This window comes from Pleurodeles waltl, chromosome 7 (genome assembly GCF_031143425.1).
Source record: "Pleurodeles waltl isolate 20211129_DDA chromosome 7, aPleWal1.hap1.20221129, whole genome shotgun sequence".
NCBI lineage: Eukaryota > Metazoa > Chordata > Amphibia > Caudata > Salamandridae > Pleurodeles > Pleurodeles waltl.
The window spans coordinates 1,370,240,938-1,370,268,919 of record NC_090446.1 but is presented as its reverse complement, the minus strand read 5'-3'; the positions used below and the strand labels follow the sequence as shown (position 1 = coordinate 1,370,268,919).

General features: G+C 42.6%; 1 protein-coding gene across 2 annotated transcripts in view; it reads right to left on the bottom strand.

Annotated features, from left to right (window-relative positions):
• Window positions 1–968: 968 nt before the first annotated feature.
• The window catches only part of FLT3LG (fms related receptor tyrosine kinase 3 ligand), an 823,185-nt gene continuing 796,171 nt past the window's right edge, over window positions 969–27,982 (bottom strand). For both annotated transcript variants that reach the window (XM_069200831.1, XM_069200833.1), the window contains exon 10: window positions 969–1,963. In XM_069200831.1, coding sequence (XP_069056932.1) covers window positions 1,913–1,963 — 51 coding nt within the window. In that variant the 3' untranslated portion in view covers window positions 969–1,912. The remainder of the gene's footprint in view (window positions 1,964–27,982) is intronic.

The window sequence follows — 27,982 nt, the reverse complement described above, 5'->3', positions numbered from 1 at the left end:
TGCTAATCTGTCAGTTATGAAATAAACAAGATGCCTTTTAAGTGCAAATTCAGACCTAATCATAATCATACATTGGCTATCGTCGGCTGTATAACACGGTCATGCTTCTTTAGTTTTGCCTCCTTCTCCTCACTCTTTGCCAATCTTCAAGGAGACAGTGTTCAGTAGGATTTCTATGAGTGATCCAAATTTTGTGCAGACTCCTGAAACATTTATGAGGTTATAAGGTGGGTCCTAAAATAAGAAACCTATCACAAATAACATGGGTTTCCCTGTAGGAACATTTCCCCCACACTTAACCCATAAACCATCAAATGAATGTTCACCGAAATAAAAAATGTTGGACTGAAAAACAGTCAACCAATCGTGAGAGGACAAATATTCCTTTCACCACTTTGTTGTTTGACGCAGTGGATACCCTAAGTGCAACGGATATACCAAGATGGTTGCCACTTTCTCGCTTTTCAAATGACTCAAATTATAACTCATTGGTGAGGATAAGTCGGCTGGAACCGGTCTGGCATAGCTTGTATTTCAATTAAGGGGAGGATCTGGCAGTTCAGGCTAGACTGTTCCGGTTAAAGCTGGCCCAAGATTGATTTGCATATGGCTGGCCTTTGCCGGGAGTGCAGAGTGCGTGAAGAACGATTATATATGAGGTGGGCCTGGGGTATGTGACAAAGGTATAAGCACGGAAGGTTTACCAAGCACAGCAAATGCCCATGCTCTGCCGTTGTCTGGGCGTGATAAAAGGTTCCACATTAGGGGGCAAAACCTTAATGGATCGTTTTAGGAAGATTTCCTCGGTGCAATGTCAAAGTACCAAGAACATCGTAGTAATTGTGCTTGAAAACAATTATGTTTGACAGCTGGAGATTAACCCATCTTTAAGCAAGTCTTTCTTCTTATGAACTGGTTAATTTTCTTTGGGGGTAGAGCACGGTCCATGGCTAGAGTAAGGTTCATGGTTTTATCGACCTTTTCTATGGCATTTATTAAGATCTGTATTTGCAATACTGGAGGTGTGCAATACGAAAATTTAAAAACAAGCAAGAAATTCATAAAAACACTATTAAAAAAATGAAGTACGCGTTGTCAGGCATGGCATTGAACTGATTTCATCAGTCACAGACAGAGGATTACTGAGGGCAATAACATGAATTTCACTGTCCTCAATACATTGTGCCACAAGTCTTTAATTCCTCTTGTCTTGCCACATCATTAAGGGACACGTATTTTGAAGACCTGCAAATAACAAAATGCAGGCCTACAGATAATGGCAGCTGCCTGCGCGTACCGAAAATTAAATCACTCCCATCTTTGTCCCACCACGGAATGCCCAGGAAGAGTCAAGAGTTTCACTGGCTTAGACTGGAACAGTAGTTGGTAATACTGCTATTATGCATATACTAAACCATCGCTATCGAAAAACCTTACTAAATGTGAGTTCTACTTTGCCAACAAGCAGTATATCAACTATGCGCCAGTAGTATGCTGTAATTAAAGCAAACACTTCCACTCAATCCGTCCTCCACAAGTCCAGATCTAGCATTCGTAACCTAGTGATAATCTATGAACTGGGCTTGGTTCATATAAACAGAGCTTAAAGCTTGAATTTGGTAGTTGTTGCGCGGGCTCCTCAATAGGCTTCCAAAATATTGTTGAAAACATTCTTCTTTTCCTTTTTCGTACCCTCTCGTTTTCGTGCCAATTGGCTTCATTCTGCTAGCCAACCACCCCTTCGCCAAACAGGTTCCAAGCCAAAAAGACGGTGCAGGTTCCGCCCCGACTAGAAAGTTCTAAAAAAAAAAAAAAAGCCATGTGCACATTTCAATGGTGTGTGGCTCCGGGTTCGGGTAGGCATCCACTGTCCTTCGTGGAAAACGTGAGCTTTCTTCCCCAGTCTCGAAGCTTATACGCCAGATGCAAGGGTAGGGTCAGATGAAGGATCTTTACTAAGATGCTGTGGAGATTCAAAGAAAACAAAACTGTCAGATAATGAAGAGTAGTAACACAAACCCTAGAACTAGCTTTAAACTAGTATTTAGAAAGCCAGTAGTTTGCCTATAGAATACTGCAAAGGTTTTACCAAGCCAAATTAACACTCACGCTCCAGGTATAACTTGCACAGTGGCAATGCAAGCTTCCTCATACACAGAACTGGTACAGCATAGGCAGTAGCAGTACATATTCTCTCTCACACACACAGAAAACATACAGCCTGGGCAATAGCAATGCAGACATTCAGCAATGGTAAAGCACGGAGAACAATACGGCAAGCGTAACAAGTACATAGCTGTGTACACACCTCAGAGAGGAGAAATGTTAACCTACAAAGTCGACTTTCCTACAGACACATTTAAAAAAAAAAGTATTTTGCCCAGTAATCAAGCCATTTTCTCGTAGAAAGGTCAAAACTCTAGCCCAGGGGTCTTCAACCTTTGCTGCTACTTATACTCCATGAAATTCGAGTTACTAATAATGTTAGTGCTGTAATAGTGTCCACGTCAGACAAGATTACATTAGACGCCACCATATGCAAGGTTAGGACAAGCAATCACCTCACTGCACCAGGAACGGCTGCCAGCATTAAGGCGTTGTTAACATGTGGACGTGGACAACACATAACAGCCACAGCTACAATGCCTTTGGTACCAGGGAAGTAATATTTGTGAAAAGTCTCCCCAATGCCACATGATTTATCACACAAATGTCAGCTTAAACTATATTTTGGAAAATCAGCCATTTTTCTTCAAATATCTGCTTATGAGTTCTATAAACACATTTTCGACTAGAATAAACACTCTCAATTGTGGTAAATGTGTAATAATTCAACCAAGCAAAAGCTTCTCATTTAGTAGACTGGGCTCTCCAGGGGAGAGCTACTTACAGGTAGCTAGAGAGCTTTCAGTAGCTCACAAGCTACCTGTTGCAAAAGCCATTTCTACAACTTTATTTGAACTGTGTGGTTTCAATAAAAGGAGTGGCAGGAAAAGGCATGGCTGAGCACCCCAAATGATAGGTCTACCCCCACTTTTTTGCTAGATTTTATTGCTGCTGTTTGGACTCTACACACTGGGACCTTGCAGTCCAGGGGCCAGTAAATGTGTTCTGACCCTGAATAACACCTCAAATTGGTATACTCTTATTTGTCATATGTAATTTACCTATTAATCCCTAGTATATAGTACAAAGTGTATCTACAGCCTGTAAGTTAAATACCACTGTTTGACCACATGCCCCATGGTGCCACTTACTACAGTGACAGTGCAAACATGAATGCAAGAGCATGAATGCAAGCCTACCACTGTAGCTTGGCTGGGGCAGTTTTAAACAGAACATCTGACCTGTCAAAATTCCTTCTGATAGGCCTAAACTTTCCATTTAAACAATAATGTCACCCCTAAGTAAGCCTTATTGCCCATAAGGCAGGGTGCATGTTATTTAAAAGTAGGACATGTAAAATGTAATGTTAAAAATGTCCTTCCAATGAAAAAGTCCTGAACACTATATTCACTGTAGCATGACTAATTGTTCCATCTGAAAACATTGGGTTACAGTGCTACATTTTTTAACAGCCTGACATTTAATTTACCTGGCAGCTGAATGGCTCCCTTGACAAGGTGTGTTGCTCCCCGGGAAGGATAAGGACCTTGGTTTTAGGGATGTGTTTCTGTTGCTCTAGCAGATGACCATCTGGGTGGGGCCCAGGAAGTTGATTAACTTCAAAGAAGCCTTACACTGCCACAGGCAAATGTTAGTGGACACCTGGGTAAGGCCCTTCTTTGTATCAAGCAGGCACCAATTCCAGTGGGAAAGGAGCTGTCCCCAGAAATGGTCTAGAGTGTCCAAGAAGGAGAGGACTTCTCATTATCATGATCATACCACGGGTGGGTACATAGGATCTGCACAGAGGGTGAAGGGTTCTGCCATGCTGAATTTAAGTAGAAAGGGGCAGTGTAGGATTGTCTACTGTAAAGCAAACATGAACTGCTGCAAACATAGGCAGGGTTAACTCAGGGAACCTTTTCAATATTGGTCAGGGAGGGGCTGGGAGCAGAGGCAGCTCCTTCTCAATGGCGAAGGAGCGTCGTCCCCTGGATAAGCCAGGAGTTGGAAAGATAAAACTATACATTACTATTGTTTTAGCTCTCAGCTGATGGCTCAACCAGCAGCATGTTCAGAGCGGGGCAGGGCTAGGCCACGAGAGGAGGTGGAATAGAGAGTGCACCTAAGTGCCCATGTGTGTTTGGCCGGCAGTCTCAGTCCAGCCAAACACACACGCGTACTTAGATTTCTCCAGCCCAGCTGTGTTTAACAGTCGGCTAGAGAAACTGCACAGGCCCCAGGGTTGTGTCCAAGTGGCAGTCCGAACCACTCAGACCAATCCTGGTACTGCTTTCATGCTATCTGTAGTGAGAAAGCAGCGCTAGGATTGCTATGGAGCCTATGCTGGTGCACCACACAAAAAGGAAAGGATCAACGCAGCCACGGCAACAGGTAAGTTTTACTTTTATTATTTTATTTTGTTTTTTTCTCGCGTCCCTCTCCCCGCCCGACCCACCTCTGAAGATCTGCAGCGTCCGCCGCTAGCTTGGAGTCTCTCCCACTCACAACCTATTGCCAGGGATAAATGTGGTACACCTGAGTACATTCTTCAGAACACTACTGGACCTGTGGAAAACAGAATAAGGACTGCACCTGCTATTGAGACCCGTGGGGGGACCGAAAGGGCTGAATATGCCCACATGCACCCAGGACAAGGGAGGGGGAAGGAGTCTCCCTCACCCACAATCTAGTGGCAGGTAAAAATGTGGCACCCTTGGGTACCTCCTTCAGAACACTACTGGACCTGTGGAAGACAGAAGAAGGACTGCACCTGCTGCTGAGATCTGCGAGGGAACCTAATAACTGAATCTGCCCACCATTGTACCCAGGACAAAGAAATGGACTCCAGGGTTCAGTCGGCTGAACTTATATTAAGCTACATGGCTACAAACAGCTGCAAGAAGCCCCTTTTTTTGAAGAGACAGCTGACCAGTTCCAACTGGACCTACCCTAGACCTGCCCTAGACCCTGCTGGTGGCTTCTACCCTCAAGTGCTGCTTCTAAGGTTCTAGGAGCCTTGGCTGTGTCAAACTGTACTCCTCCAAACATCCTGAAAAACATGTCACTTAGGAACTTTTGGCTCTAATGAACTCCAAAGTATGGAGCCTTTTGCCCAGAGTGCAGGACAATTCAAACATTACGAGTGTCCAATTTCGGAGAGAAGATCACACCATATGCCTCTATACGGACAATGTCCTGCTTGCCTTCGACAACCCACGATCATCCTTGCTGGCATGCCAGAGCTCTTTAGTGCAGCGGCAGGATTTCGGATAAATTTCACTAAGTCCCAAGCCCCTAATCTCACAGTTTACCCACAGACGGAGGCAACGCTATCCGGAAACCTCCCAGTTCAATGGACCAGAACTGCAATATCATATCTGGGGATTCAACTGACCCCAACAGTGACTGAGATGGTTATACTGAACTATGACACCCTACCGGCTCAAATAATGCAGGACCTTCCCCGCTGACACTTAGTCCTGCTCTCCTGGCATGACTGAATAGCGGCTTTCAAGATTACTATTCTTTCCAAGGCTGTATTCCTGTTTCAAACCTACCACTGGGCCCACCATCAGGCGTGATCAATGCCCTGCAGCAGGCGTTTTCCCTGATTCATGTGGGTGGACAAGCGCCCGCATATGCACTACCAACAGGCCTACAGACCCTTAAAGGAAGGCGGAATGGGAGTCCCAAACCTAAAATTCTATTTTAAAGCCATGCAACTCTGGTTGAATGGTCGCATGAGGAGTCGGAAAAACCGTGGCTCTTCCTGGACACCGCAATCGCCGGAATACATATGTGGATAGTACCCTTCCTTCCTAAGCCACAACGATCTTGGGGACTGTGCTTCTCCTGGTCATTAAGCCATTGCTTGAGGTGTGGGATGAGGTGGAAACGGTGGCAGACCTCACCACCTTCCTCTCACACCTGAAACCCACCCTAGACAACCCAGATTTTATGCCTGGGCTGAACCAGATAGCAGATGTCAATCCATTGGCCATCTTTTTGTAGTTGGGGGAGGCTTCCTTTCGAAATCCTGCAGGGTTGGTGAACTGGACTAGCCTTGGGAGTTGTGCATCAAGTAATCTTAACACACTGTGGCACAGCCACGATACCCACTCATTTAGCCTGGCTTCACAGGCTCTGGCACATCCTGGGCATGGAGAAACTTTCTTTGGTACTTACACAACCAGGAGACACATTCGGGAAACTATGGAAACCATGTATCACCCTATTGTCTCAGGAATTTGGGGAACTTACGTGCCCCAGGTATCTGAGGCTACTGAGGCTTGTGGAAATAAATCCAGTAAATGGTGCCCACCACAGTGAAACCTAGGTAGCACAGATACTTTCTCCTTTTCTGAGACTCGAGGCTCCCAAGGTGGCAGGAGCGGGAGAGGAGGAGGGTTGCACATTTCTTAAAATTGTTGAAAATGCTTGACTTAAGCATGTGACAGAAGCTTGATATGCTGGCATACTACTTTCTTTTTTCTAATAGAAAGATTCAAACCATAAAGAACTCTAGGGGACTGGGACAAAGCTGCCAAGTCAATCCGTCTGAGGTACGTTGCAAATGGGCCAAATATCTGAGTTGCTCACGCTAAGAGCTTTTCGTCAGAAGCAAATCTATTTTAGTGGGACGTCACGGAGAGGACTACTCCACTGAAAGAATCCAAGCACCTAAAAAAGTCAGAACTTAGAAATCGTCACCAGGCAAAGGCGTCAAAAGTATCTGGCTGGGGACGGACCTTCCTTGGGAGCAAACTTTGAATTTATCAAGCCCAGAGCTTCCTTGCCAAAAGTAAAAGGCTTCACTTGGATCTTGTCCAACGTCTCTGCAGACTCATGGACCCCATCTCGGCGGAACCTGCTGCATTACCCTGCTAAGTATCTTGACCTCCATTTCTGAGACTAAGTCAGAAGGTAAAACTTTAGAGTAGTACCAACCTGGTTTCTGTATCCGCCCTCGCTTCATCACAGTCAGTCTTAAATCGCACCTTAGTTCAGGTCAAGCGTAACCAGATGACCATGATTGGTGCTTAACACTTTTTAGTGCTTTTTTATTTAATACTTTTGAAATGTATTTCCCCTTATTGGATTTTTGTCGTTTTGAAGTCATTTTGTTCATAAATTTATCATCTACTTTCATAAACTGGAATGAGATTTATGTTTTTAACTATTTTGTTACTTCTAAATGCTTTCCACATCTTAAGTTAACCCTTACAGTGCAGGCTTCGGCCACTGGCCGACGCCCACACTACCTCCCTGGTGCGGGTCACGACCTGTGGCCGACAACAGGGAGGGGGGTTAAAAATCCTCTGGTGCAGATTTTGTTTTTAAAAAACACCCTAGGAGACACAGAAGATCTTCTGTGTCTCCCTCTGCCCCCCCACCTGCCCCTTTGTGATGTCCGTTGATGTCACTGTTTTGTTATCATCATCTGAGGAGGAAGCAGCCTTACGGCCACATCTGCTCCAATAGGGAAAACGGCCCCAATCGGCCTTCCTGAACAGGTTTCCTGGCCCTCGATCGCAGCACTGCACTGGCCATTATGGCCCCCAAGGAAACCACACAACTACTAAAAAACATATATATATATATTTCCACGTAGATAGATATATCGATCCACATATATATATCTATCAACATAGATAGATAGATATATATAGATATATATATCTATATATATATATATAGATATATATATCTATATCTATATAAATATATATCTATATAGATATATATATAGATCATGTGAGGTTTCCCCTGGGGCTGCGATCGTCCCCCAGGAAAACCGGACCCACACATACAAGTGATCTATATATAGATATATATTTGCCACCAGTTGTCTTGCAGTTGCAGCTTGCATCTTCAAAGCAATGCACATACTTTAACTGACGCATTTCAACTGTAGCTTTTAGGCAGCAATAAAAAAGTCAAGTAAGTCTTGTGATTATGTTTCTACTACAAAAGGATCAAACTTTTGTCTAGTGGCAGTTTTGATGCCATAAAGTAGCGCAGAAGGTTTATATGCCTACTGCAAAGAGCAAATCTGTATTTTATGTAAATAGCTGAGTACATTAGTAAAGTCAATCATTACCTGGGCTATAAGACAAATGAAATGTATGTGGGGGGATGTCTATGGAGACATGAAGGGCACTTTTGCTGGGTGGTAGTGAGGGAATCCGAGGAGGAGGTCATGGGCTTGGGAGCGCCAATAATGATTGTTGGACTGGGCGCTAGAGGTGCTAAAGATTGTGACGATTGGTATGTGACAAGGTGTTTTTTGAGTGTCTCGAAAGAATGTGCTGATTGAGGGGAAAAAGCGAAGGTAAGGTGACCTCCACTGTTGCACGTATCACACACACAAACATACACACACCAGCAATTTTGTGACTGTCTACGTAGGCTAGTGTTTTAGAGCAACAGTTTAGCCAGTAGCAGAGATGGCATCTCGTTGGATGACTGCTGCTCAAGCCCTTACTCAGGTTATAGAGGACATCTCTGACATGGGATCAGAGACTGAGAGCAGATACTGATACAGTATCTGAGGGATAGGACAATGGCGCAGACTCTGGGAGTGATTTTTCAGTTGGAGGAGTCCCATTCGATAACTCCTCTTCCAGTAATTATGAGGGAGGTGATGAGGACAGTCTTGCTGTACAGTCTGTGCAACGGGACAATAGCAGAGATCAGGTGCAAGCAGCAGCAAGCACAGAGAGTACTCGCTTGGGAGCTCCCCAATTTAGTTCATCCCCAAATTCCCCTGCCCAAATCGTATTGTGGAGACATCAACATTATCTATCACATAACAAACTGGTTTTGTAAGACAGGCACCTGTTTTTTTGTTCTTGGGATCAGCAGCCATATAGGGAAACATACTAAACCCAGACATTTCTGGAAACTAGACATCTGGGGGGGGGGGGGAGTCCACAGAGGCGTGAGTTCTGTGGATTCCCCAAAGTTTTCTTACCTAGAATACCCTGCAAAGCTGAAATGTTGAATAAAAACTCTATTTTTTCTTGCATTTCTGTCACACAAACTACAGGAATATGCTGGGATACACAATATTCCTACCACCCACTGTTTCCCCACCTGTCCTGATAAAAACACTACCCCACTTGAGTGCCTATACCTAGTGCCTGCGTCAGGAATAGATCACCCCAGGGTCAACGGTTGCCCTCATGGAAGGACCAACATTGACCGTTGTGTGATCTATTCCTGTCGCAGGAATTAGGCCTACTCACACAAGTGAGGTACCATTTTTATTGGGAGACTTGGGGGAACGCTGGGTGGAAGGAAATTTGCGGCTTCTCTCAAATTCCAGAACTTTCTGTCACCGAAATGAGAGAAAAGAGTGTGTTTTTTGGCCAAATTTTGAAGTTTGCAAAGGAATCTGGGTAAGAGAACCTGGCGAGAGCCCCACTTGAGACCCCATCTTGGATTCCCTTAGGTGTCTAGTTTTTAAAAATGGGCAGGTTTGGTAGGTTTACCAAGGTGCCGGCTGAGCTAGAGGCCAAAATCTACAGATAGGCACTTTGTAAAAAACAGGTCAGATTTCAATGTAAAAATTTAATGTGTCCATGTTGCGTTTCCTGTCGTGAGCATTAGCCCTACCCACGCAAGTGAGGTACCATTTTTATCGGGAGAATTGGGGGAATACAGCATAGCAAAACAAGTGTTATTGCCCCTTGTCTTTCTCTACATCTTTTCCTTCCAAATTTAAGACAGTGTGTAAAAAAGACATCTATTTCAGAAATGGCCTGTAATTCATATGCTAGTATGGGCACCCCGGAATGCAGGGATGTGCAAATAACCACTGCTTCTCAACACCTTATCGTATGCCCATTTTGGAAATACAAAGGTTTTCTTGATACCTATTTTTCACTTTTTATATTTCGGCCAATTAATTGTTGTGTACCCGGTATAGAATGAAAACCCACTGCACGGTGCAGCTCATTTATTGGCTCTGGGTACCTAGCGATCTTGATGCACCTACAAGCCCTATATATCCCCGCAACCAGAAGAGTCCAGCAGACGTAATGGTACATTGCTTTGAAACATCTGACATCGCAGGAAAAAGTTACAGAGTAAAACGTGGAGAAATATGGCTGTTTTTTTCAGCTCAATCAATAGATATTTTTTTATTTCAGCTGTTATTTTCTGTAGGATCTACACAAGTGATCCGTTGCTGAATTCAGAATTTTGTCTACTTTTCAGAAACTTTTAGCTTTCCGGGATACAGCATTGGTTTCACACCCATTCCTGTCACTAACTGGAAGGAGGCTGAAAGCACAAAAAATAGTAAAAATGGGGTATGTCCCAGTAAAATGCCAACATTGTGTTGAAAAATGTGGTTTTCTGATTCAAGTCTGCCTGTTCCTGAAAGCTGGGAAGATGGTGATTTTAGCACCGTAAACCCTTTGTTGATGCCATTTTCAGGTAAAAAAACACAAGCCTTCTTCGGCAGCCCTTTTTCCCCCATTTATCTTTTAAACAACATCATTTTCGCTGTATTTTGACTAATTTCTTGGCCTCCTCCAGAGGAACCCACAAACTCTGGGTACCTTTAGAATCCCTAGGCTGTTGGAAAAAAAGGACGCACATTTGGTGTCAATAGCTTACGTGGACAAAAGGTTATGAAGTCCTAAGTGCGAACTACCCCAAATAGCCAAAAAATGGCTCAGCACAGGGAAGGGGGGGTTTGGGCAGGGGGGTTTAAGCCTGTCTGCTCTGTACCATAGCCATGAGAGGATAAGCTTAGGTTTAAATTATTGAAACTTTGCTGGACCTAACAAGAATAGTGACATTATTACTTGTGGTGGACAGCCTTCCACCTCAATGTTTGCACACAAAAACAGGTAAGGCTTAGGAGAACTCGGTAGCATGGTTTACACAGGTAAGGGGGCCTGTGGGGCCAGAAAGGTCAAAATGCGTCACATTTAGTTTACATGTTTTCAATTACATGTAAGAGGTTAATTTAGTGGGGTGGGGAGATCAGTGAAGCTAAAACCTTTTTCAGAGTGGGGGTGGTGGCCATCCATATCCTCTCACTAATAATTTTGAATAAAATCGAAGTGCAACTTAAAGAGTGAGTGACACAAGAGTCCCTCTTGTTCAGCAGAAGGGCGGGTAGTAGTATCTGGCCAAATGACTAAACAGGACATGATGGTATTGTCATTTATAAGGAGCACAGTCGCCACAGAGGCAATTAAAAGAATCACTGCACTGCCAACTCAATTTCAATTGGAAAAAAAGCATGGTCCTAATTTCTCTTCAAACGTTGCAATGGTGTGCTTTAAAGTTAGACCAGGCTTACCTTGGGATTTAAACACCCATTTGCACTGTGTACCTCATCCTCCAGCAAAACAGGTTCTATTCCACTTTGCATTGGTGACTGATCCATGTAAATTTGAGAAATAAGATTAGTGGACTAAGACCGATTACGGATTGGTGTGCTTTGCATATTTGTGCATTTGTGCATCAGTGCAGCCATCGACGAAATTTCCATTACCAGTTTAGCATATCCGAAAAATAAATTGATTGTGTCTAAGAAGAACTGCTAGATAATTTTAGAGCTGGTCGATAAGTGTTCTCTTTCTTGAAAGGTTAACCTTCCACTTCGCTGTCTTCAGGGCAAAAAATCGGAGGGGTTAATTGCTATTACTGCCAGGATTGTGAAAACAAATGCTTAATTTTGCTGATTATGGTCTGAGAGTAGCTTTAAGAGTCCGTCTCTTTTTATACTGAGCAAACAAAACCCACAAAAAATAGATAAAAGACAGATCTAATATCAACATCTATAAATCATGCAATACTTTGCAGCTTTCAAGATTTATCAGTACCCCTTCATGAGGTCATATTCTGCAGCTTTTTGTAGCTTCGGACATTGTTTCCAGCGGAAACAGTGAGCCAGGCACAGATAATGTCCTTCACAAATAGTGTGTTAGGAGAAATAAAGGCCATTAAGCAAACTGAGTTGTTGTAAAGTACAAATACGTAACTCAGGCTATTGCCCCAGACAAATACTGCTACTGAAAGTACCGTGTGCCATGTAGAACATTTCTGTGATGGAATAGCATCCATCAGGAAGATATTACGGACCTGTTTTTCTTGCATTTGCGGTGTGAGAGCTTTTCAGGAGTCATAAGGCAGTCAGTCTAAAGTTCGTTTATGTGAATAAGAGTCTTTTAAAAACAGACCTCACAGAAATTAAACCACACTATTGGGTCCAAAACTGACCAAGTACACAACTTTAGAGCATGACTCCCAGGGCTTACTCATGGATGTTGTGCAGGATTAGAACACTCAAAAAGCTTCAAACAGTATTTAGCAAATCACTATTCAGCCACTACATTGCTTTATAAAAAAGGAGAGTGCTTTATGGCTACTCATACAACTAATAAAACTGCTATAACTCACAGAGGGCAACTTTGAGAGGTATGGGAACAACACCCTCAATATTCACTGGACAGTTTTTGGCATTAAAAAGGAATTGGCCCATCGCCCTGGTGTTATGGAATCCCTGGGGAACTACAGGTAGCTACTCTAGCTTATTTCTCTTTACATGCTAGTCCCAATATTTTCCTCCTTTTCTCAGCCCACCTCTCTGGGCTCAATGTCACAGACCCTTTCTGCATGACCAAAGTCTGTATGGCTTTGTTAGAGCAAGGTGCACCTGCCAGTGTTGTGTATGCAGCACAGCCCACAGATTGGAGAGGTTGTCGTCTCTACCCAACCCAACTGACATTTCCGATCATGAGCTCTGAACATGTCGGTAGCGGCATCACTAGTACCAGGGAAGCTATGGATGAGGTGCTCATGGTATTGCAGTTAAGGCTCTTCCTTGGACCTAGTCACAACCCACTACCCAAACGAGCTGGGTGCCAATCCCAGGTCTCAGCAGTGATGCCCTTATACAGGTACAATCTTCTTCACGGTGCTTGTAAGTCTTCCTTGGGCTTTCAAATGTGACCATGGTTGGCTTCCTTCAGCTTAGGTGCTGTAGATCATATTTCGTTAGAATCTGCTCTCTGAGTTCCTTCTCACATCTTCTGATTTAGGTGCCTATACTAATGCCATGACCGGGACTCCAAGCCTCACTCATGCCACAGAGGTCCAGGGTCTTCCCAATCTCCCAGCGGTACTGGTCAATGGTCTAACTGGGCTCCTTCTCAACCCCATGTCTTCACAGCAGCCTCTTTTCATATAAGAGTACAGCCAGCAACCCTCCCAAGCAGCTTCCAAGGTCTGTCATTCAAGTAGGGTCCAGGCAGCTTCTCCCTGGAGAATTGTCAAGTTTCACCAGGTGATTGGCCTCAACCTGGAAAGCGGAGTTGGCGTTCATTACCCCAATTCCGTCACTTCAAGGATTCTCCCAGTCACCACTGGTGAGGGGCCCAGGCTTCTGGTCAAGAGACAGAGGCACAGTGACTGAAAGTTTCTGTCCCATCTGAATACCCAAGTTGCAGACAGACTTTGCATATTCCAGCACTTTGTTTCTGTGGCAAATTTTAGAAGGTTTTGCACTTTTATGATTTCCAGGCAGACTGGTCAAGGCATGATCTTTGCCATGAGTGTAAGCAGGGAGGTTAGGTGGAGATGGAGTCTCCTCATAGGATTAACCTAAAACAAAGGTACTAAAGATATCATGGCTGTCCCACTCAACAAACTGTTAATTAGTAGGGGGAAGCTCTCCCAGAGAAGAAAAGGGCAGGAGTAACTTTCCTGACTTCAAAGTGACCCATTGTCTTCTCTCCTAAACACTCTTCAGTGCGGTTCACTATAAAGATCCCTGGAGTATCTGATGGGTCCTCCAGTGCATATTAGCTTTTTGGGTTTTTCTATATCTTCATCTTGGGTACTGTTTGACTTTGTCACATAGGAAATGTGAGCAAAGGTGGCTATGGTCACATGCACCATACATACTCCACAAACTCCTATCCACGTAGACAAATTCACACACATGCCATCTGTTGGACCTGACCCTTTTTGCAGTGTCATCCCCAAGCTTTTTGCCTCCTTCCTTCTATTTTTTCTGACCTTTGCTGTTGGCTCTAGGACTCTGAGCACTTTTTCACTGCTGATCAGTGCTAAAGTGCAGGTGCTCTCCCTACTAAAATTGGTATGATTGGCTTACAGGTAAATGTGCCAGTTAGGTGTAAGTCCCTTGTACAGTGGTATCCCTATACCCAGGGTCTGTAATTTAAATGCTTTTAGTGGGCCTGCAGTGCTGCTTGTGCCACCCACAGAAGTAGCCTTTCAAACCTGTCTCAGGCCTGCTAGCTCAGGGCCTGCGTGTGCAGTTTATTGCCACGGGGACCTGGCATCTAAATTTACTTGCCAGGCCCAGAACTCCCCTTTTACTACATGTAAGTCACCCCTAAGGCCCCAGCTAACCCTATGGGTGGGGTCCTATGTATGTAGAAGGCAGGACATGTGCCTGGTTGTGTGGCCTGTCCTGGTAGTGCCTATTTGGTTTCTCACTGCTGTGAGTGCTGCCTTGCTCATAGGATTGCATTGGAAATGCTGTGCCTTATGTCTGGGGTTATTGTCTGATTTATGAGGGGTAGTGTAGGCGTGTTTGGTATTGTTGTAATGGCAGTGAGAAATGCTGCTTACTGGTGTAGGTGGATTTTTTTATTACCATTATAGAAATGCCACTTCTAGAAAGTGAGCATTTTTCTGTGCTTATAGCTCTCATGTTTTGCAGCATAACTTCAATCCATGTCTTGGGCAGAGTGACAACTGGGCTTGTGCATACTTTTCAGACAGCCTGTACACAGGGAGGGTGGAGGTGTCACAGAGGTGCATCTGCATTTTGAATGGTCTTCCTGGGCTGAGAGAAGGGGAGGTGGGGCACACCTGCATTTGTAAAGGCTGCACCCTGGCCTCACACAAAGGGCTTGTTTACCCCCAACTGATGCCTGGAGCGAGCCTGAGCTGGAGGAGAGAGGGGCCACTCCTAGAACCAGTTGTAATTGGCCTGAACCTCTTCTCCCTCTCTTTGTGAGTGCTTTGCAAAACTGAGTATATGTACAGGGGATTTTACCCATGTAAGGGGTGCACAAGAAACATACTTGAAGAAATGGAGACAGGATGCTGCTGGAGGGACTCACCAGGAACCACCTTGGACTGCTGCTGCGGTGCTGAACTGTGACCTGCTGGATCACTAGGATAAACTGCCACTAACTGCATCCCCCTTGTGCTGGTCTGTTGCGGGCCCTGCCGCCCTGTGCTTCACTTGTGTCTTGAGGGGCTAGGTGCTGTGGCCCGTGCCCCCCACATCGACTTGTTTCTTAGCACAAAGGAGCGATTTGCATGGGTTGCAGAGTGCCTGAGGAGCACTCGTCTTTATTTCTCTAAGCGCCTTGAGAGCGCCTTGTTTGTAAAAAACTTAAGGCATCTGGAGAGCATTTTCGTTGCTCCTGCTGCCGGAGAATCACCTCTGCAAACCGGACATCCTGTATTTGCCAAGCACATCTGAAGCGTGCCGTGTTTTATGCCCCCCGGGGCTCGAGAAAAAGCCTGGAGAATAGCACCCCCGGGGCACCAACTGGCACCAACTCTGGCAGAATCACAGCTGCTACTCAGGGAGGAGTGAGGTAGACACTGGCGCACCAGATCGGGTGTGGCCAAGTGTAGAGAAGCAGCCCCAGGAGGGAGGGAGACCTGATTGGAGGTCCCTCCTGCTCCCAGGGCCACCGCAGGGCCCTCAACAATGACGGTGTACTAAGAGTAAGACGAGTGGCCCCCGAAGCACCCAAAGCTGTGAGAGCCTCTGTTTTCCTACCGGGCAGTGAGGAAGCCCCAAAGGAGGCCCACCCGGCGAAGACAGGTTTGCACTGTGCCCCCGGTCAAGGAGGGGACACCCCGCGAGCAGACGCGGGGGAGACGAGGGTAAGTCCCTCTCCCCCTGGTCATTGCCCTGGGAGAGTGAACGCTCCAGAGTTGCTTCTGGCTATTGGGCTCTCAGGCCCCGACAATGTTCAGACGAGGCCCCTGTTGCTTTTCTGCGTGGGAGGAGCGCCTGTGCCCTTTATCTGGCCCCGAGGATTTGGGCTCCTAAACAGGCAGGGAAGGCTTCAGGTCTCGTGGGCAGGCCTGATGATGATTTTTTGGCGCACTGTGAGTGCTACAGTGTGCCCTCCTGACTGGACATATATCTTCTGATGTTCCTCCTATGAGAATGATGAATAGGTGTGTTAATATGACCCATGCATTTCTGATAATATGTTTTCATCCCTTGCCATGTGTTTTCTTATGTTCCTTTTATGGGCATTTTATAATGAGATGTTTATGCTGACATACACATTCTTTTGGTAATGACAACCTGACTACTGCTTATGTTGCAGAATAACCAGTAACCTATATGTTTTATGTGACTACTGCTAGTGTTCACAGAGTAACAGTACTGTGTAATGTTCTGACAACTGCTTAGATAGCAGGGTATTACTGACATGTTGTGTTTGGTCTAATGTTGTATGTACAATACAGTTTAGTTTTATATAACTTGGTTTTGTGTTTCCTTTGTGGTGGGGATAGTGTGTCACGTGTGCTGTGTGTGTTGTGCAAAGGCTTTACACATTGCCTCTGGGATAGGCCTGAATGCTCGTGCCAAGCTACCAAGGGGGTGAGCAGGAGTGATCTTGGGTGTAACTCCTTAGCCCTGACTAGAGTGGGTGGTTTCTGTCTGGCTTAGGTGCATACCCTAGCCAACCAGAAACCCCATTTTGATGGGTCCTCAAATTCATATTAGTTGTTTAAGTTTCTCTATCCTTCATCTCTGGTACTGTTTGACTTTGTCATAATAGAAAATGTGAGCAAAGGTGGCTATGGTCGCATGCACCACACATATACTCCAAAAACTCTTATACACGTAGACAAATTCACACACATGCCATCCATGTCCCACATGGATGTGTGAAGGACCAGCTGCCAGAAACATTTACAAAGGAGAGATTCCGGCTGTCCCTCTCCCTAGCAGGCAACAGTTGAGAAGGCCTGCAATGCTTACTATAATTGGTAACAGTGCAACTGCTTTCAGTCCTCTAAAACACAGTTAAGGTTTACAGTAGTCACATTTGTTCAAGGGAGGATGCAAGGATTCATATGGTGTACCCCTCTGACCTCAGAACCCCCCTCTGTATCAAACTCATGGCCACAAAAAGACCTCAGCACCCAGGCATCATTGTTGAGTATGCTGGGGTGAGGGTTGAAATGGTACAGCTTGCAAAGATGAATTTGAGGCAAAACACAGGCTCTCTACAGCAGTGCAGAGCGGCCTTTCTTTGTTTCCAAATTCAGCCAACAGAAAGCATACAAAATATTGAGTCAAAGGCCAGTTCAATCCAAGCAGAGTTTTGTGGCCTATGCCATTTCATACTCCATTAATAGGATTACCAGGCCATTCCAAGTCCGCAGAATATCATGTCACATTCATTTTCTTTTACCAATAGTATATTTAAAATGCACTACTCCACGTGTTTCGAACAGGGCCGGCTATAGGGCAGTGTGAGTGGTGCAGCTGCACCTGGCACTGACCTCAGGGGAGCACTGCATTTGAAAATAACATTGTTTTAAAAGCACCTGCTGCAGAGTTCCTTGAGTTCCTTGAGCGTCCAGCAGTTTTCAGGCAGCAATGTAATTGCCAAAATAAGTCTGCTGATGAATGTTCCTGCTGGAGACCGATCTGACTTTTTTCTAGTGGCAGTTTGACTCATCATAAAGAAGTGCAGAGGGTTAATACGCCTGCTACAAAGTTTGCATACCATGCAGATCGCAGCACTGTATTTTATGCGAATAGCTCAGCTCAGTGAATTACTGCTTTTGTCACTGAGATATTTTTGTTACAGCAGTTCATAAATTACAATCCTAATAAGACAGTGTCTCATGAGGTGGCAAAGAGCTGCATGCAAACTTCATAATATATGTTAGGCTGTTAGGGTTTCTTTCATCATGTTTTCCTAATGTTGCTAAAAAGGGTTAATTTGGGTAGACATACATTCTTATTAGTAAAGCCAACCACAACAAGCTTTTTAAAACAAATTAAATGTATGTGAGAGAGGGCCCATGGAGAGATGAGGGGCACTGTTGGAGGGTGTAAACAAGGGAATCCGTGCAGGAGGCCACTCCTGGTGGGGTCAGGGGCATAGCTTCAGGGGGGTGTCTGGGGTGTTACATATAAATGTATTTTCAGATAAAAAGTTGGGTACAGGTGCTTTCAGTCGGGTATGGTGAGGTGTCTGTCCGATTTCACAATGAAGTTTCACATAAACACAGACAAAAACACACACACATTCTCTCCATCTCTGCTTTGAAAGTCTTAAAAAATGTTGATTATTTATCAAAATGTTGTGTTTGCTTCCCTCAGCACCCCTGCCAATCCACATTCATCTCTTTCCACTGCCCCTGAGCCCCTCTCATGTGCCCTGCTTGTTGTATAATGTATATTGACATTGTACGCTGGAGTGATTGTTGGAAAATGAAGCTCACAACCCTCCCAGTCATACTGACCAAGCTAAGCGCCAGGGTGGCTTGGGGTGGTTTGGAAACAGGGGCAAAAACGATTGTCACATATGCGCCACCAGCGATAAAGGCGAACCTGGGTTCAAAATAAGTGAATCAAAGCTACAATTCTCAGAATGCACTGATCAGAAAAATGAAATCCTAGGAATTTATAAAACATTATGTCGAGAACAAGCATACTATCAAGCCCATTCCTGTCACTGAGAAATGCAGGCAAAGACCTCACGGGCAGAGCCCTTGCAGCAAAGACCATATACTGAGTTACCACCTTGCCTAACTGTACCACTGGCATGATTTTTACCAGCAACTATCAAGGAGAATATGTAGGATGATCCAGATACTTGCAAGGGGGAAGTAGGCTGAACTGTACCTCCCAATTACTAACTCACTGAGCGTTTCAATCTGTCAAGTGACTTGTGATACCCATGTATTAATTAGTTCAGGTAACTTTGTATATATTTTTCATATTTGAAGTTGTGCTTCTATTATTTATTTAAAACACAATGTATTGCCTGCTAAATAAATTGTGCAGCTCATTAAGGAGTGAAGTGAATAAAACTATCGAATTTACTATAAACAAATATCAGAAATTAAGGTAAGTAATTAGTTTTACTTAACAGTGGGTAGAGTCTGGTAAGCATATTACTGAGGACCAGCTATTCGCTATATCAATCTTGATGCACAAGGCAACCTCCTCTCACTCCCTGCTACATTGCTGCTTTGTGGACTTCAAGGCAGCATTTGACTGTGTACCGAGGAGGGCCCTCTGGGCTAAATTAAAAAAGTACCCATTCCCTTTGAAGCTCCTGGAATCTAAAATTTAGCTGCACAACACCACCTGGATTAGTTTTAAGTTAGGGAATGATTCTCATCTATCAAGGAAAATTCCAACACCACAGGGCTTAAAACAGCAATGTGTCTTAGTCCTCCCTCTTTTTAATCTGTTCATTGCAGATCTTTCACAATTTCTTGACTCTGTTAACTGCTATCCACTCGAGTGACAGTGCACAGATTAGTAACCTGCTGTATAGTGATGACCTACCTCTATTCAGCTTCACAAGAGTAGTGTTGGAACGCCTGCTCAATCAGCTACTTTATACGTACACAAATATTTACCTGGGGGTCAACCTGAAGAAAACCAAGGTAGTCACATTCGGAAGAAAAAAGTATCAGGGGGGCAACTGGTCTTACAACAGAAACAAGGTCGCGGTGGACTAATCATACAAGTACTTGGGGGTACAAATCAATGCCAGTTCATTGAACAAGCTCATTACAAGGATTTAAAAATTAATACTGCGGCTGCGTAATTCTTCATCCACTGCTCAGATCAGTTTGGAACTGGGCATTCTCAATGGCACACGTTGCTGGGGGGTGCTAGAGCTGGCTCCCTGAAGGCACTGTTATGGGCCGACATCAGCACCAGTGGACCTGGTCGATCGCACTGACAGTTTCTCGAAGAGTGTGAGCAACTACTACATCTGGGTCACAAATCCAAGTCAATCAGCATTCCAACTGGGCATCAAAAAGCATCTCCATCTCTGATCCTACCACTCAGACAGAGCCACACAAGACAAGCACAAGCATACATGGACAGTCATCAACTCATACCAGCCTGCATCTCCCTCCCCAAACCTCACCCATTTGTACCAATTATTTGAAACTAAGATTCGTGGCTCTTAGGCTGGGCGAGTGGCTATTCCTAAAGCATCTGGCATGCTGGCACAATCCCACAGAGGGGATCAAATGTAGGGGCTGTGACCAGTTTAATGAATCTTTCAAGCATGTTGTGTCTCTGCCCAGCAGAGTATTATTGTACCACTGAATCCCGCAATACTACCTTTAACATCGAGTTTACTACATTTGTCACCCTTGCCTACAAAAGGTTCAGTGGCATAGGGGGTTTGCCGAGTGGTTCTGCTCCACCATCCATTACGCTTCTCGGATAACCCGCCTCATCCAGCCTGCTACTCATGCACTCTACCAGCACTTTATGACTTACTTCCTTTTGGTAGCTATGCTGGAAGTTGTCATCTGTGTGTTTATGTTCAGGTTGAAGTTTTAGTCTGTTGCTTTCTAAAGGTGCTGGTTCTAATCAACTTGCTGCCTCTGTGGTGCTTTACAATGTCAATGTTACTTGTTTTAATGAACAAACAGCTACTATTTTTATGTACCCACATTCTACTAAAGGTGCTGTTTATAAACAACTTGTTGCTGCAGCAACTCTGGTGTTCAGCAACGTTAATGGTGGTTTGTTATGCACTGCAACTGTAATTCACCTTCTCGTATTAATATGTCAGGTTTGGGTGTTTTATAAACAAAACAAACAAAAAAAATGTTTTAAATGTTCTTTATGTCAGGTAAATTCTGACAGATGGCACGTTGAATTTTTTGTTTGCACTTATGCTTTTATTGTTTCCTCTCTGTTTCTCTTTTTGATGTATTAGCACTTTGTTTTTTGACGCCAAACTGCTTTTAATGCTTGCAAATATTGTAAAGGTTCTAGTTAACCGTATACAATAAAGATTATTATTATGATCAACTAGTAACAGAACTCAAGCCACCTAAATAGCAGTATCAAGGATACTTAACCAGCAGTTAAGTGTCAAAATAATAGTTCAGTATTCCACTGGCTAATGCAACTTATGCGCAATTTGCATAATAACAGGCGACATAATAAAGCGACATAAAATATACTGAAATGATATGTAATCTGTAAGATCATAAAGCTAAAAGAAAAACTATGGTGCCCACTGAGAATAGAAAAGTAAACCGGAGGATAAATCTTAACAGCACACAACACTTTTCTGCTGTGATACAACACCCAACTAAGCATTCTTACTTGGTTAAATATGAGAAACTGTACAATGTAGCACTGTTAATACATGCCTGTGTACATGCCGCATTTACCACCCTTCGGTCCCTGGTGGTAAATTATTTCTGTTTTTTGCATGACTCAAGTTAATCTGATCACCGATGCATTAAACAAGCACCGCACAAATGTGTGCTCCAAAACGGATACAGAACTAACATGTAGAAATCTACTTTCTGCGTATTCCTACTGTTTACACAGCGCTCTAAATTACTGGCAGTATGTAAGGTCACAGGCCAGTAACACATTGAACATGTCTTATGTCGCAAATTACATTGTGTTTTGGGTTTGCAGTTGTGTCAATTTTAAATTAAAGAAGGGAATGACTAAAAGGGAAAAATAATGATCAGAGCCTTTATAGCTTCGTGGATTAGACACTGAGCCCCAACCTACTTCTCTTCCTACCTTTAATGCCCAATTTTAAATCGTTTGGTTCATTTGGTATGGAAAACTCAGTGCCACCCCTTGTAATTGGCCCAACTCTTACTCATTCAATGCTAATTACATGTGATGAGGGTCTAATTTTCCCTGGTGTTGTCATAACACCAATGTTGTTTCAATTTAAGACATTCACTTTCCTCATACATAGGTGAAAACAAACTTAATAGATGCTCCAATGGTTTGAAACTTATTATTCATAATCCATCCAAGATAAGCACTTGAAGCTGTGGTACAGCACGTAAAGTGCTGGTAGTCTTGATTTAATTTGACTTATTTCCCAAGATTCATCAAGTTAAGTAATTGTGGACATAATACATCAACTTGAGTACTTTTAGCCAGCACGTGTTTTGTCTCTTTAGGAACTTGCAAGACAAATGCTTTTTCAGGGCCTGTATGTCCTAATTACCTTTTGCTTTCGGAATGTGTTGATCGCTCCGTTTTATTCCTTTCACTGTACTGCGGTCTATGCTCTGCAATGATATGTCTTGGGTTGAGTCTCGGTGGCTCTATCCCGTCTCAGGTCTATGAATCATCGTAAATAGGTCAAATTAAACCGAGGCTACCAGCACTTTACATGATGTACCACAGCTTCAAGTGCTTATCTTGGATGGATTATTAATAATACAATACGTTTTAAACCATTGTAGCATTAATGAAGTTTGTTTTTTCCTATGTGTGAGGAAAGTGAATACCTTACATTGAAACAACATTGGTGTTATTACGACATCAGGGAAAATTAGACACTCCTCACATATATTCAGTTATAACTTTGTGTTCATCATGCACATTAAAATGAAAGTATCTTGATACATTCTGAACCTATTAACTTTTGTTTACCTCAGATTTCAGGAATAAGAAACACTCTTGTTACTTATGTGTGCTAGAAAGTATTTGCCTTTTAACTGCCTTCCCTTTTCACACACTGCTTTGTGTTACTTGGTAGAAACAATGTATTTGTGTGGAAGCAAAGAACTGTAGAGTAATACTGGTTAAAGTTAAAAGGTCAGGTGAAGGATCCACTTTCAAACCAGACCGAAACATCCATGTGGGTAATGAGCGCCTTAATCCCTTCAGTGCTGCTGCCAACAAAAAAAGACACTATAATTTTTCTCCTTATCAAATACATTTTTATAGCTGTACAATGTCAGGTGCCTGTCCCTAAAAAAATTCAAGCTCAGGCAGCTGGATAAATAAACATAATAACCACAACTGCGTTGAGGGGTTTTTGTGGAAGCACACAACTTCTGCCCAATCAAAACATGTAGTTCTGGCTCCCAACATGTGGGTGGAAAGAAAGCCCCTCTCTAGTTTTCCTCATATAACTTGCATCTTTGACCCTACTTTGCAGCGAAAGAGAGGAAACAAACAAGATCTGCATGTCATATTTAGCAGCAGTCTGTCAGAAGGTGCCTGACAACTGACAGTATAATGAATGTGTAAGAGGAAAGAAAAACACTTACAAACCATTTTATTGCTAATTTCCTATTTTAACACCTAAAATGTGTCCGGAGTGCTCCAGCACCTTCCACATCCCTAGTTCCAGCACCCCTTTGCAAGATGTCCATACCAAGTTACGGCACTCCCACTGGAAGGCCTGGACTCGAGGCTACAACAATTAGGGCAAACAAATGGTGCTGAACAGTTAATGGACAGCAGTGCCCTTCCTAAGACTTCAATGTTTGTGGGCACAGGTAATACCTGTGCTGTCATCTATATGGTCAGGTCTCCCCGGATGGAAGTTTAATGTGAAACTAAAGGAAGCCTGAATTCGTTTGAAAAGTACCTAGTTAAAGGCTTGCGGCATTGTAATCCAAAGTCAAGTATTGCAGGAAGGCAAACTGCTAATACATTGGTATTCAAAGAGGTTGCATGTTGCAGGTCAGGTTTCCCAGAATGTAAATGCATGGCAGATGAAAGAAGCTCCCCTACCTCCATCCATGTTGAAAGTAATAACATTGCATGAAAGTTGGTTTGTTATGCCAGTATCCGGCATGTCAGGGAACCACATTTTGGGGGGAGCAAGGAGGTGGGTGGCAGTATCATCAAGAAGGCTGTGGATATTGGACGAGTTGGTGATTACATACACTTAAGGGAGAAAAGATGTGAGCAGGTCTTTCAATTGATTTTGTGGTCAGCAAAGTTCTTATGAAGCTCAGAGATGAATCACTGTGGTAATTTAAGAGTGGATGGTATAATCTAAATATGTTGCAAAGTTAACATGTTAAGCTTGTATTATTACTTTGTGTGCACACCCATATATATATGTGTGTGGGCATGTATAACCCAAGCTGTAGGGCCTGAATCGGTCCTCATAGAATGGGTAAACCCTGACAAACTCTATCTGTGGACTTGGAATTGTGTATTATATATATATATATATATATATAAATATAAATATATATATATATATATATATATATATATATATATATATATTAAAGCAATATATCTCACCCAATTAGGACAAGAAATCAAGACACAAAAACGGACTGTTCTAAAATATATTAAAGGAAAGACAATTGGTCCTCCTCCCAACGCGTTTCAGCCGTAGCCTTGTTCACGGATGGGGGAATACTACCTACAACAGACATAAATACAAATACATAGACACAAAAGAAGGACTTAAATCAACATACAAATGTATATCCAAGTACAAAATGAGCGCCATCTTGTAACGGTTATATAAACCATAATATCAAAAGTATATCCATACTATAATATAGTTGCCTTAAATATATACAACTGCTGCAAGTTACATGTTCAATTCCTCAATTATTAACTGTGTAACCTTAGATATTGTACTTGACAATCCTACTATATTTCATGTCTCTAACAAATTTAAATATGGTGAAACCACCAACACCCCCACATAAAACTTCATATCAAAATTAGAACCAATAGTTTTTTTGCAAAGCTAATACATGAATTTCAAAAAAAGCTCGAAAAGAAAACAAAAGTTCCAGTAAATAAAATAATAAATAAAAATAATCATTTAACTGCCAAGATGAGTATTCATCTCTTCACTTAAATTTAACCCATTGGGAGACAGAGTCATAAATTTAATGATGTATTTTGATTCAAGAACCCGTAACATCTTCTGTCTATCACCACCTCGTGAATTAAGTTTGATCTGGTCACAGACCAGATATGTAAGTTGTTTTTCATCACCTTGATGTACTTCATGAAAGTGTCGTGCTACAGGGTAATTGCTGTCAAAATTCCGTATGGCTCTTACATGCTCCAACATTCTCTTTTTTGGATTGTACTGCCCACATATATTTTACAACATGGACATCGTAGGCAGTATACACAGAAATCTGTGTTACATGTAAAGAAACCCTTGATGGCATATTCACCTTGACCAGCACCCCATATTACATTTTAGGAATCCTTACTGTATTTAAAGGCTTTACATTGATGACAACAGTAAAATCCTGAGATTACAGAACTCACACTCTCAGACTTAGTGCTACTAAGTACCATATTGGGGCTGAGATTGTCTCTAAGTGACCTGCCCTTACGGAAAGTTAGTGCAGGACTATTGCACACATATTCCTGTAGATCCGGGTCTGTTTGGAGGATATGCCAGCTTCTGGTAAGTGCTCGCCTTAAATTGAATGTTTGATTGGAATAGGTCGTAATAAACCTAATCTTCTCATCAGATGTTTTATTTTGTTGTGCATGATATAGTACTTCTGATCTAACTACTCCCTCGACTTTCTGTACAGCTTGCCGAATTGTGTTATCATTATAACCTCTTTCACTAAACCTTGCACACATAATCCTACATTCTTGTTGATACTTTTCATCAGTGCTACATATTCGTCTTGCTCTTAGGAGTTCACCATATGGTATACTTCTAATCAAATTAGAAGGATGAGCACTTTTAGCATTTAACAGGCTGTTACCTGCTGTTTTTTTCCTATAGAGTCTGGTCTGTACCACATTATTTTCAACACTTACTTCAACATCAAGGAACTGGATAGATTTACTGCTATGTTGCTCACTCAATTTGAGATTATACTGGTTATCATTTAAAGTTGTCACAAAGCTGAGTGCCGAATCAACATCACCTATCCAGATGATGAAAATATCGTCTATATATCGGCACCACAGCACCACACTGTCATCATAGTTGGCTATATTGGAGGATACCTGGTCCTCCCACCACACATGAATAAATTCGCGTAGCTCGGGGCAAAGCATGTACCCATCGCAGTTCCCTGGATCTGCTTATATATTTGGTTCTCAAATAGAAAGAAATTATTGGTAAGACAGTACCATATCATGTCACAAATCATTTCAGTGTGCATGAGGTACGATAAAGATCTTGCTCTCAAATAATGTCTAACTGCTTTGAGGCCCAATTCGTGTTGTATACAGGTATATAAACTGGTTACATCCAAGGTCAGAAATAGGAAATCTTCCTCCCAACCCAAACCCTCCATCATCCCTACAAATTGTGTGGTATCCTTCACATAGGAGGGTAGGCACTCAACAAAAGGTCTAAGAAAGAATTCAATATATTGTGAAGTGTTTTCCAACAGTGAACCAATTGCTGACACAATCGGCCTACCAGGAGGATTTTGTTTGTCTTTATGCAATTTAGGCAAGAGGTATAATACTGGGATTTTCGGATGATCACATTTTAAAAAACGATATTCATCCCATTCCAATAGACCCCTATCTCTCCAATCAACTAGTTTCCCATGATATTGAAGACTAGACATTTTCAACTCTGCCTGATTAGCATAGACATAACAATTGTGATCACTCAACTGGCGTATTCCTTCCCCCAAATATTGCATCTTACTGAGAACTACTACATTACCCCCTTTATCAGATTGCCGGATAACAATATCTGGGTCCTTCCTCAAGGTATTCAAAGCTATCTTTTGTTTTTTAGAAAGATTGTCATATTCAACATTTTTAGAACCATATCTCATTTTTTTGAATTGGCTTATCATATCTTTCTCAAATACTTGAATGGTTTCATTCTGAATAGCAGGCAAGAAGATGGATTTCGGTCTGAATGGGCTAGGGCATGACAGCTCTGTTTCTATACCCACATTAAGTAAATTTACATATGGATCATCATGCGCAATGGTACTATCATCCAACACAGACAATGTATGTAACAAATCGATGTCCGAAATACACAATTTACTGATATTATTGGTTCTTTCCAAACCAGTTTCAGCTGTTACTTTGTTTTTGTACCATTTCTTCAATTTTTATTTCCTTGTAAAATTCTGTGAAGAGATGAATACTCATCTTGGCAGTTAAATGATTATTTACTGGAATTTTTGTTTTCTTTTCGAGCTTTTTTTGAAATTCATGTATTAGCTTTGCAAAAAAACTATTGGTTCTAATTTTGATATGAAGTTTTATGTGGGGGTGTTGGTGGTTTCACCATATTTAAATTTGTTAGAGACATGAAATATAGTAGGATTGTCAAGTACAATATCTAAGGTTACACAGTTAATAATTGAGGAATTGAACATGTAACTTGCAGCAGTTGTATATATTTAAGGCAACTGTATTATAGTATGGATATACTTTTGATATTATGGTTTATATAACCGTTACAAGATGGCGCTCATTTTGTACTTGGATATACATTTGTATGTTGATTTAAGTCCTTCTTTTGTGTCTATGTATTTGTATTTATGTCTGTTGTAGGTAGTATTCCCCCATCCGTGAACAAGGCTACGGCTGAAGCGCGTTGGGAGGAGGACCAATTCTCTTTCCTTTAATATATTTTGGAACAGTCCGTTTTTGTGTCTTGATTTCTTGTCCTAACTGGGTGAGATATATTGCTTTAATATTGATGGGATTCCCGACCCCATGTCAAGACCACCGCACATGAGCCTCGATAAGTCGGTTTTTTTTTCTGATGATTAATATATATATATATACACACAAAACACCCTTTCAGGATTAGAGTGCCATATAAATTATGCAAAAAAGCAGAGAACTCTGGGTAGTTCCCAGGTACAGGTGGAGCGCAGCTCCTGTATAGGGCACCATACAACA